The sequence below is a fragment of the Protobothrops mucrosquamatus genome, unplaced genomic scaffold, assembly GCF_001527695.2.
Source record: "Protobothrops mucrosquamatus isolate PMUCROS unplaced genomic scaffold, P.Mucros_1.0 scaffold1182, whole genome shotgun sequence".
NCBI classification, from domain to species: Eukaryota; Metazoa; Chordata; class Lepidosauria; order Squamata; family Viperidae; genus Protobothrops; species Protobothrops mucrosquamatus.
The window spans coordinates 575,793-588,071 of NW_015387395.1; the positions used below are offsets into that span (position 1 = coordinate 575,793).

General features: G+C 38.4%; 1 protein-coding gene across 2 annotated transcripts in view; it reads left to right on the plus strand.

The window, feature by feature from the left end:
• Window positions 1-12,279, plus strand: part of ERICH1 (glutamate rich 1) — an 82,055-nt gene that overhangs the window by 14,442 nt on the left and 55,334 nt on the right. For both annotated transcript variants that reach the window (XM_015820780.1, XM_015820781.1), the window contains exon 2: window positions 1,300-1,458. In XM_015820780.1, the coding sequence (XP_015676266.1) occupies window positions 1,300-1,458 (159 nt within the window). The remainder of the gene's footprint in view (window positions 1-1,299; window positions 1,459-12,279) is intronic.

A 12,279-nucleotide genomic window follows, 5' to 3' on the forward strand; every position in this document is an offset into this window, starting at 1 on the left:
TTTTACTATTATTATTATTATTATTATTATTATTATTATTATTATTATTATTACTATTACTATTACTATTACTATTATTATTATTATTATTATTATTAAGCCACATTAGATATTCATTCACAGTTCTCGATAGGTGTTCTAAATCTGATCTTTATAGTACTTTTAATTAGTGGATGTGGTCACAATATGAGATGCAGTCACAAAGTGTTTATTTAAATACAACCACAAAATGTTTCTTTGAAGGTGTTCAAGATGTTCAGTTGTTCACAGTGCACCAGTGGGATATTGTCTTTTAAGTGTCTTGAGTTTTTAAATAACAGATTATCAGTTGTTCATCTCGTCATGGTGACAAGGCTTTTCCTTCTGTTCAATTTTTCCTAGCCACACGCTTAATTAAAAAAATGTAAAAGAATTTAAAACTAGAAACTCTTCCCCAAGGTTCCAATATCTTAGGGGCTGCCACAAAGAGGGAGTCAAGCTATTCTCCAAAGCACCTGAGGGCAGGACAAGAAGCAATGGATGGAAACTAATCAAGGAGAGAAGCAACCTAGAACTAAGGAGAAATTTTGTGACAGTTAGAACAATTAACCAGTAGAACAACCTGCCTCCAGAAGTTGTGAATTCTCCAACACTGGAAGTTTTTCAGAAGAGATTGGATAATCATTAGTCTGAAATGGTATAGGGTTTCCTGCCTGAGCAGGGGGTTGGACTAGATGACCTCCAAGGTCCCTTCTATTCTATTCTATTCTATTCTATTCTATTCATGTTTTTGTTTGGTTGGGAAATCATTTCTGTGCATGCTTTGTAAAGTTGTAATAGTTCCACTGTCACCCCCATCCTCCAAGATGTATAGTCCACAGATCGGAAACCAGAGAGCCAGTGGGGTCTAATGGTTAAAGCACCAGACTGGAAATCAGGAGACTGTGAGTTGTAGTTCCGTCTTAATCAAGAAAGTCTGCTGGGTGATCCTGGGCCAGTCACTCTTTCTCAGTCCAACCCACCTCACATGGCTTTTGCTGTAGAGGAAGTAGGAGGAGGAAGGAGTATTAGGTATGTTTGTCACCTTGAGTTACTTATAAAATAACAAGAGTGGGATAACATAAATAAATAAATAAAAACTACTGCTGTCATAATTCTTATATCTTGCTGTGTGATTTTTTTTCCACTTATGGGTTCTCCTGCACAAGAATGACTGCTCCTTGCTTAAGGAAGGCTTTTGAGACAGGAAGCTTGAATGCCTTAAGCTTTTTCTTGCTTTACCAAGGTTTTAACATCTTTATTCTATTGTTACTTTTTTAGTGTTCCAGAAGAAAGTCCTGGAAAAAGTCTTCCCTGCTCCTGTACTTCCCGGTGTCGTTTCTTCAAGCCTAGAGAGTACTGCTCTTCTGAAAGGTGCACTTGCAACTCAGGAAGACCCCAAAAAGGTGTCAGCTTTGGAAAAAGACTCTAGGGTGCAAGGTAATGTTTGCTTGTGTGTATTTGCAGGTGGGTGTAGGTGTACATACACATGTTTGTGCTCATGATCATTAAACCTAACCAGTTCCATTTTGCTTTGCTGTGATATCAAAATCCAAACAACGTCAGCAAGGTTGACCTGATGCAACAGGATCTGTGAAAGATACAGGTCACTCCAAACTGTTTTGACTCTGGGGATGCTGGCAGCTTCTCTGCTGGGCTGCTGGGCTGCCAGCTTCAGATGTTCTGCCAGCCAAATCATTGTACATCTGCCCAATCTCCCACAACTTTGGCATTGTTTTATACACACGTCCAGTGGTCTAGATCTCAGGACACATATCAAGCACTAAAACTAAGGGGAAGGGACAGGAAGACATACCAGGATTTGCTGATAGGAGAGAAATAGAATTAAATAATCCTGGCAATAAATAACCAAGGATGGGGTGGGGCACGTGGGTAGTAGCCTTAGCTTGCATCTAGCAGCTGGGCCAGCATTTTCCTCTAAACGTACTCCAGATTGAACTGAAGACTGACCATTTGGCACAGTTTGTGCTGGCAGAAACTGGAAAGCCACTTTAAAAGTGAAGCAGATAGAGGCACCATCCTGCTGGGCCAGAGTCAGACTAAGGACAACAACATGCATTCATGTCAGCAAGTGGTAATTGGTCATCTATGCCACAGCAAGCAGGGTGTCTGAATAAGCCCTGTATATTTATAATCCAAAAAGGATTTTGGATGAACTCAAAATGGTATATTTGGGATTTAATTGCTTCTTTGCTGCAAAGCTACACTTCTTCTTCTTGTGCCATATCCGTTATCGGACGTTGGCGATCCTGTTTTTATCAGCAGCCGCACGAATACACAAGATCATTTATACTAAAGCTCTCGGCTTCAGGTGCATCAGTGTGAGGACTGCGGTTGATTATTTTTGCCTTTTAGGTTGGATTTGAATATTGAATTACTGTATTACAAGTCATAGTTTTAAAACAATAATGCTTCACTGAGGGAACAACAGCTATCTAGCATTTTTTTCAACATAAAATATTAGCAAGGCAAAAAAAACTTCAGAAGCTAAAAACATATCATAAATATTCAGCCAGCAGGTGTAAAACAAAAGTCACCTTTGATAATTTGCCACTAAAACAGCAATACACCTGTGAATTATAAACTATTATCTTTGAAATACTGACAGATGGACACTTGGGAATTATACTTTAGTATTCAGCTGAAAAGAAGAGTGGATGCAGATTGGTTGAACTTGTTTTACATTCAAAACAACCATGCAGTGAATTATGATTCTTCCTGGAACATACTCCCTTAAAAATTCCTTTACTTATGAAAATCATGCATGCTGTATCATCTGGCCTTCTATATTACAATCTGAGAGGCATGATGCAATCAAGCATTCTAATCAGATTCACGTTTATATGAATGGTTTCCACATTGACATCCCATGTAAGTAGTCCTTGTTTAGTCCTCCCTTCCATCCAGGACAAAGCACATAAGTGTTGCTTGAGCAGGGTCCGCAAGATTGTCTGGGACACTACACATCCTCTTCACAGCCTGTTTTCCTTGTTACCTTCTGGAGGAGGCTCCGTGGTATCCGAAGCAGAACATCCAGATTCAGTCACAGTTTTGTTCCATACAGTATTAACTTTGTGAACTCTAAAGCTTCCTCCTTCCATTATGTATTCAAGATGGACAGTGATTAATATTTATATGTGAGGGTGTAGGTCTATACATATGTTGTATATAGTATGTTTAAATGTGTGTTATGTATGTGTACACTTGGAGAGCAAGCAACTAAATTTCATTTTTAATGTGTGCCGTTGTGCCCACTGAAAAAAATGACAATAAAGGTTATCTAATCTAATCTAGTGACTGTTTGCAGTATCGTTCCAGTTACCGTTCACAATTACGATGATGAAAAAGTAATTTTATGAGCATATTTATAACCTTCACAGGTCTGTAAAGCAAAGGAAAGCTGAAGTATGAATATAACCACAGTCAGGGTTTCACATAGCAACCTCTTTGCTTAACGACCCAGTTGTAGTTGCTAGAAAGCATTTTCAAAAGAGATAAAAATGCACGATTCTTGACATGAGCCCAAAGAATATACAACCTGCCTCCAGAAGCGGTGAATGCTCCAACATTGGAAGTTTTTAAGAAGAGACTTGACAGCCATTTGTCTGAAATGGTGTAGGGTTCCTGCCTGAGCAGGGGGTTGGACTCGATGACCTCCAAGGTCCCTTCCAACTTTATTATTATTATTGTTTATTATTATTATTATTATTATTATTATTATTATTATTATTATTATTATTATTATTATTATTATTATTATTATAACTGGGAATGTTATTTTATGCTACGTGGCCCTCCTAAGTAATAAAAATGCTTTAAAAAAAAGTATTCACAGTTCAGATTATCCTAACAAGATGGACTATTTTGCATCTATGTATATATCGTTTGATATTAGGGGCGCATGTCTCTTTGGACTTAAAAGTTCATTGCAATCCCACAAAAGATGCATTTAGTTTAAGGAGTTGCAGACAGGTGATTCTCTGTGTGTTCCTAAATATCTTTTTGCCTTAGAACGCGAAGTGTTTCATTGCCCTGCTTGATTTATCAGTATAAGACAGCTTTCTTCAAATCCAAGATGCGTCCAGCTATGCTGTCTTTGGAATCTGGGGATTTCTAGTTCCAAACAGGGAATTAATTAATTAATTCCAACACTGGGAGGTTTTAAGAAGAGATTGGACAACCATTTGTCTGAAATGGTATAGGGTTTCCTGCCTGAGCAGGGAGTTGGACTAGAAGACCTCCAAGGTCCCTTCCAACTCTATTATTATTATTGTTGTTGTTGTTGTTGTTGTTGTCGTCGTCGTCATCGTCGTCATCATCATCATCATTCCTCATATTGATAATATTTCTGTAGAGTGGCAAATATATTGCTAGAATCCAAATCTGGGGTTGCAATAAACTCTTGTTTGTTTTTAATGTAGTATTTTAAATGTAATGTGAGTCCTTTCTAAATTCCTTTGCTGCACTTGTGTTGATTTATAAGAACAGATGTGTTTCTTTGCCAGTTCAGCAAGGCTAGCAGCTTAAAGCATACTTTGCACACACAGCCTTAACAAAATGTTGCTTGTCTTGTATTAAAAATGTCTGTGATTTTGAGGACTGAGGACTGGAGATAGGCTGGCAAGCAAAGCAAATATTGTCTATACATATTCATGATAGACTCTTTGGCAGTGCAATATTGGAATAAACAACTTCTGCAGACTGATTAAACAATTCATTGTAGCAGTTAATTACTGTTGCAAGAAGGAGCGACAGACTGTAATTATTACTTTGCACAGTAGAATATGACATTTTAAAATGGTTTTCCATCAAGAATTTGTCTTCTGTTGGGTGCTTATGTTAACATGATATAACTATCAATATGGCTGCCGATTATTTATAATCTTCTGAAGCCATAATTTTATGGTTTGGATCAATGAACTGCTGCTTTTCACTCTCAATTTCTGTTGCATAGGTCTTCTCAAGCATTGTCAGATAATTATCTAGTCAAAATTCATTGAATTAATAAGGGATGGTGGAGTAGAATTACTTGATTCTCATTTATATATATGTTTAGTAATTTCTAAACTATACACCATGCAAAATTAGTAAAAGCATTTATCCCTAGAAGTAAGCCTCGGTCCAGTAGAATTTATTCTAATGTAAATGTGCAGAGATTATAGCCCAAACCTTTTGTTTTATCAAATTATGCATTTCTGGTATCACATTAGTTCTCCTCTTTATAAGTAACATTTTGGTTATTTTATTTTTTATTTATTTATCAAATTTATTTGCTTCCATCTCATGGTTCAGGCAACTTCTTATTATAGCTCTAACAAGGACAAATCTATAACATCATCATATGAAGACAAAAATCTAGTTTCTGGCAACAAATGGCAAATGGGAAGATGTGTGAGGGATCCTTGGTGTGCTCCAAGTTTGGTTGTTTTCTTGCAGATGTTTCATTACCAAACTAGGAAACATCATCACGTTAGTAGGGAGTGGGGTTTGCTCTCAGTTTATATCTAGTGGCTTGCCCTGTCAGTGTTGGTGAGAATGTGCTTGGAGATTCTTTGGTTGGACTGTTTACTGATAGCTTCCTTGGCAACTCCTTGATTGGGGTATGGTTTACTTCTTGATTGTTGGTCTGATGTTAATCTTGATGTTTATCTATGCTCATCTGGGTTTTGATTGCTGGTGGGGAGGAGTTTTGGTCGTTTTGTTATCTTTTTGGCTTGTTGGTTTCCTCTTTTATACAGTATACAGATGTTGTTTATATCTATGTGTCTATTGATGGCCATAAAGGATGCTGTGTCTCATAATTCACAGATACCACAGGTTGACATTATACATCAAGTGAAAGAAAGTGGAGGATTTGGACTGCCGGACTGGAGGTTATACTACCAAGCATCTATTCTAATATGGCTTAAATAATGGATAATGCTTAGAGATAAAAGACTATTGTACCTAGAGGGGCATGACCTACAAATTGGTTGGCATGCGTTTCTTTGGTATGGGAAGAATAAAATATATAGATACTTTCAAAACCATTTTATAAGGAAGGCACTTCTTTCAGAATGGGAAAAAATAAAAGAAAAAATTTATATTAAGATACCTGAATGGCTTTCAACAATGGAAGCTTTTGCTTACCCAAATTTAATTAACTACAGTAACGTTCTGACTTATAAAGATATTTTGGACAATGAAGAAAAATTGAAAGACAGACAAGATCTACAAGAACAAGGTATTGATCTAGCATGGTGGCTATATCTGCAAATCCAAACGAGATATGAAAAAGATGTTAAAACAATGGGATTTTATAAAGAACAGACAGAATTTGATCAGATACTGCTAAAAACAGATGAAAAGTTGATTAAGAAACTCTATAGATTTCTGTTAAACTTAAAGATGGAGGAAGAACAAGTAAAAGAAACAGTGATAACATGGGCAAAGAACTTTGGATATAATATAGAATTAGAAGATTGTCAAAAGTTATGGGAAAGAAATATTAAATTAACTAAAGCAGTGGCATATAAAGAAAACTTATATAAAATGTTTTACAGATGGCATATGACACCAGTGAGATTAGCAAAAATGTTTAAAAATACTTCAAATAACTGTTGGAAATGTAAACAAAGACCAGGTACTTATTATCATATCTGGTGGACATGCTCTAAAGCAAAAAGAATTTGGGTTAAAATACATTTATGGTTGGAGAAAATGACTAAAAAACAAATAGACTTTAAACCAGAATTATTTTTGTTAGGAATAATAGGAGCTAATTATGAGAAAGATTGCAGATATTTAATACTACAAGTATTAACGGCAGCAAGAATTGTATTTGCCCATCATTGGAAAAATGAAAACTTACCAGCTGAAGAAGTATTAATTAAGAAAATTCTAGAATGTGCAGAAATGGATAGATTGACTTTAAAGATAAAAGAGAAAGAAGACTCAGTGTTCTTTAGAACATGGGATAATTTCTGTCAATGGCTAGAAAGATGAAGTAGAGAGAAAGGAATGTGATAGGTAACTTTGAATATATATTAGCAAGATTGAGTGATTAATTAACATATTGTTTATGATAATTAACTACTTTCTGTTATTGCTTGTTAACTACATGAACCCAGACATTATGCTGTTTGAGAATGTTACTTGGAAAAACCCTAACCCCAACTCTAACCTAAATCCCAACCCCAACCCCACCTTATTCCTAACCCCATAAAAACTAATAAAATTTACACGAAAAAAAAAAAAGAATATGGTTGCCACATCGTCCCGTTAATGGATCTGGTCAGTAACCCCATAGCTTTGGAATTCCGTTATATGAAAAACCATAACAAGCAATGATGACCCCCCCAAAAAAGATAATATAAAATAGTAAAAGACCAGTATCTGTATAGTATCTATATAGCCAATCAAAAATGGATAAAAATCATAACCCTGATACAAATTAGCAACAGGTAGTATATTAGCAGCAGGTAGTATATTGCAAGAACAGATAGCACATTTGCTTTTAGCCAAAAGGTCTAGAAGCTTGGTTCTGGTCTTAGTCAACTGCTCTCCTATGAGTAGATGCACATGTCCTGTCTGTCAAATATCTGCAGATATTTGGGAGAATTAATTTCAAATAACTTTCCACTCAGAACTACTAAATAACGCCCCTGGTAGTCCCCATTGTAATATATCTCCCAAATAGTCACCTCTGTCTCTAGCTAACACAAAGTATCTTATTACACTATTGAGCCCTGGAAAACCTCTTAGAGATTATTTCATCCCCAAGAATTACTAAAGGAGAATAACAGTTGTTGGGGTCCAGTGCTCATTGATTTATTTACTTATATTCGCGGCACAGCATGTTTTCTCTCTGAGTGGAAAGAGGCCCATTCTGCAAGGATAAAGGAAATAGACTTGACCTTGCAAATTACAGATGTATTAGCTTGCTTAATAAGCAAGCTATATGCAAAATACATTTATTTTAAAATATTGGGTTGGATCCAAAGTGAAATTGTCCTTGCTGAGGAGCAAGCAGGATTTAGAAGAGACCACTCATCCTTGGGTCATGGTTTTGTCCTGCAGCATTTAGCTGAAAAATATACTTTACTACCTAAAGCAGTGTTTCTCAACCTTGGCAACTTTACAATGTGTGGACTTCAACTCCCAAAATTCTCCAGTTAGCAACACTAGCTGGAGAATTTTGGGAGTTGAAGTCCACACATCGTAAAGTTGCCAAGGTTGAGAAACACTGACCTAAAGGAACACTTTTGGTAGCCATTTTGGATTTAAAATCAGCTCTTGATTTGATTCCAAAGGAGAGGCTATGGAGAAAATTTTAGGGATCTTCAGTAGATAAAATGTTGCTTCTTCTTATTCATATTTTTTATTGTAACATCTTATTGAGAGTCAGGTGTTTCTCCCGGGGGTATCTTTCTGGAGGTGTTATCATGGAAAGAGTAGTAAAAATAAGGGTGGCTTCTAGCTCCTTACTTATGTCACTCTGACTGTATGCAGGTAACATAGCAATTTTGTCTGTCCCCCAGATGGGAATGAGAAGGCATTAACTTTCTTTTGCCTAAAAGAGTTATTACAGTTGTAAGTCAAGCACTATCTGTATTATCTGAATTACACAGAAACCTGGGAGCAAAAGATTTGCTTGTCTGGAGAAAGGATTCTTTATTTATTTGTATCCTGCCTTTATTATTTGACAGGTAACTCAAGGAGGTGAACATATCCTACACATCTTTCCTCTTCCTCCTCCTTTCCCCACAACAACAACCTGTGAGGGGGGTTGTGCTGAGAGAGAGTGATTGGTCCAAGCTTAGGCTTTCCTGGCTTTCATGGCTAAGGATGGATTTGAACTTACTATCTTCCACTTTTGAGCCCGGTGCCTTAACCACTACACTACACTGTCTAAACAATATCACTGGCATGGTGATATCATGAGGAATATGACATTTATATTCAGGATCATCTCCCAGCGGAGGGGGAGGAGAAAATCATCATGCTTAGATCTGCATCAGATGGGAGAGAGGCATCTCTTAGTGCAGTGGTTCTCAACCTTTTTAATGCCGCGACCCCAACCGGTCATAAGTCGAGGACTAAACCGGTCGTAAGTCGAGGACTAAACCGGTCGTAAGTCAAGGACTACCCAACCGGTCGTAAGTCAAGGACTTTCCCTGCCCGGGAGCACCGTGCATGCGTGGTTCCACCCCCTGCGCCGGCCAAGGCGTAGCTGGCAAGCGGCAGAAACGGAGCAGGCCGACCACCAGCTGGCCCAGCCCAAGGGAGGTAAGGCACCCGCCGGAAAAGGGGAAAAAAATGGTGGACAAAAAATGGCGGACAAAAAAAATGGCGGTCAGCCTTGCTTGGCGACCCCCATGAAATGGTCGATCGACCCCAAATGGGGTCCCAACCCACAGGTTGAGAACCACTGTGACTTAGTGTCTTCTCTCTAATGTGGCACAGTGGGGTGAGAACAGCTTGGTGCCAGGCAGAAGGAAGCCCCCTTTTTCCATACTGTGGTAGGACAAGGGGCTGGGCAGGACAAGTGGGCTGTGGTGGGAACCATGGATTAGGAGCTCATGCTGCAGAGCTGACTCGGAGGAATTATGCTGGGTCTAAGTGAGTGTGTGAAGCAGCTTGTGTTGTGGTTAAGTCCAACTCTGAGGGCTGACATCCCAGAGCTCCACTGTATGAGATTGCTCTAATGCCAACGAGAGCTTTTTCATGCTGGTGCTGCAAAATTAGTAAGGTCTGAGGCCCTGCTTACTCACTACACAGTACACTCTAAAATGTACATAGATAGCAAAAATGAACGCTGCCAGAAGGATGACTCTGCAAGCCTTCAATATTTGCCTCTGCTTTTTTTGCTGAAAAGGACATAGAAAAGAGAACAGTTTTCTAGGAAAATTTTTGCTAATTTACTATGCCCACTAAACTTTCATTAGCTGTATGCTTTCTAAATTACTTCATTTGTATTCAGTTAAGCCATGTTAGTTAGGAATCCTTGGAATTGTAGCCTAACATCTGGGAGAGCATCAGACATAGCCTGATCAAGTGCTTCTCAAATACCCTCCCATCCTACTGGGCATCAGATGGAAAGGGCTCCTTCCAAATATATTTGGAGGCCCAGGGTGGTGGGAAGTGAAGCACTGGGCTGCAGGGAGAATTAAAGTGATCTCGAGGAATAATCAGACCACCTTGTGAAAGGCAGCACAGATTTAGCATCAAGCATGCAGTGGCACCACTCATGGGAAAGAGTGGGTTAAGGGAGAATGTCTTGAAGAAATCTTGCTAGGCAGAACTAGAAATAAAACATTTTCCCTTTTGGCTTAATATATAAGGAATAAAAAGCAGAAATAATTAGTCCACCTATAATATATGTTGGCTCTTCACATCTGCTTTCTGTGAGAATGAATTCCTTAATAAACATTGCTTTTGTTCTCCATAGTTCAGGAACTTTCCTTCCTGTCATCACTCTAAATATTTCTCCTGCAGACCTTGTCTAGATGCTTCCAGCCACTCCTCCAAACTTGTTGGGATGTTTCAGACCCTTCCTTTTGGAGGTGATTTAAAGCTATATCAAGCCACATACGGCCTGGATTCTTCAGGACATCCCTTCTGAACATTTTATATGGATTCCTGGAACCCTTCCGCCAGGTTATTTCTGGCTTCATTCAGGGATTCTTGTCTGAGTCTTTTCAGAGATGTTTACAGCCATGCTTGCACCCCTGTTCCTGGATGCAGTAGAGCAATGCTCTCTGGAACTTTCTAAAGATGCTTCAAGCCATCTATCCTTAAGGTTCTTTCAAAGCCACCAGGTTACACCCAAATCACTCCCTCCTTAAACTTTACCATGCTCTTTTTGTTATTTTGGAGTATTGTTCTTTGGGTTGTCAGGAGCTGGAAGCGAGTGACGGGAGCTCACTCCAGCCCACAACAGCAACCGGGTCTCGAACGCGAGCCTGCCAATTGTCATCCTAGTGTCCTAACCACATGAGCCACTGTGCTCCTTCTCTTCAAGGATATTTACAGGTGTTTCAACCCATTTTTGGCATCTTATTTAGAAGTTTCAGGACCTATCTTCTCCAGGGTTTTCAAGGATTCCTGAAGCCATTTTTTCAGAACTGGCTGGGTCCTTCAGATGATGAGACGTTTTCTAGAGATCTTTGAAGTCATTGTAATATATTTCCCACAGGTCCTTCAGAACATTGATTCTTATGGTCCTCTATTGATTTTTCAACCCAACCATTACTTAGGGTATCTCAAAACTCTACTTTAGACTTTTGTAGATCCTGAATGTCTTTAATACATGCTTTAAGCCATTCCTGAATCCTAGATGGGGTGGTTTAGTTCCTTCCTCCTTGAGTTTTTTTATATTTCAAGCCATTTTTTGCAATCTTATTTAGATGCTTCAGGATCTTCCTTGTCCGGATTTTTCAGTGAATCTTGAAGCCATTTTTTCGGAATTCAGTAGAAGATGAGAGGCTTTCTAAGGATCCATGAAGTCACTGTAATGCAGCAGGTGGACGAGGTGCTAGAAAAGCCAATTCTTGAGGTAAATTCTTCATCTGCTGGAGCATCTGATACATATTAGTTGCTAAATTCCACACCTCAGTTTCCAAACTGTCTTGGTGCCTGCACATGGTATCCATTCAATTCAGTCTGCCGTTGCTCCAGCTTGTGGAGGCAATGCTTTGCTGTGGTTTTATTGTAATCTGTGAAATTTTGGGGGAGTAGATGAGATTAATTGCAGGTGCAAACAAATCAGGAGCCAGCATAGTGTTCAAAAGTCCTAATGAGTTTATTTCATGCTACCGATCCACAAGAATCTGTCAAGGCAAACTGGAGGTAGGTAAAAGTCAACGAATTCACGTGTGTTTGTATGTATGTGGATTTAGGTCACTTGTGGGAGCATAGCAATTCCAAATTGATGATACTTTGACCCCACCCCTGGGCTCAGCCTGGTAATCTCCAACACTTGCTCTTAGATTTGTATATGTAGGATTAAGTATAATGAGCCATAGTTCATTAATTTCTTTCTCTTATTTTTGGTGTAGGAGGGGGATATTAATTTCACTATTTGGCCAATTACTGAAGAATGTTATACGTAAGATTCGGGTAAAATAATAAGTTACGTTGTCCTAAAACATCCATTGTAATTTTACCTAAATATTTATAAGATGGAATTTATATGTGGCCAATGAACAAAGGTTTTCACTTACCTCTTCTATGACACCCTTCATGGCATTTTTCATTCTT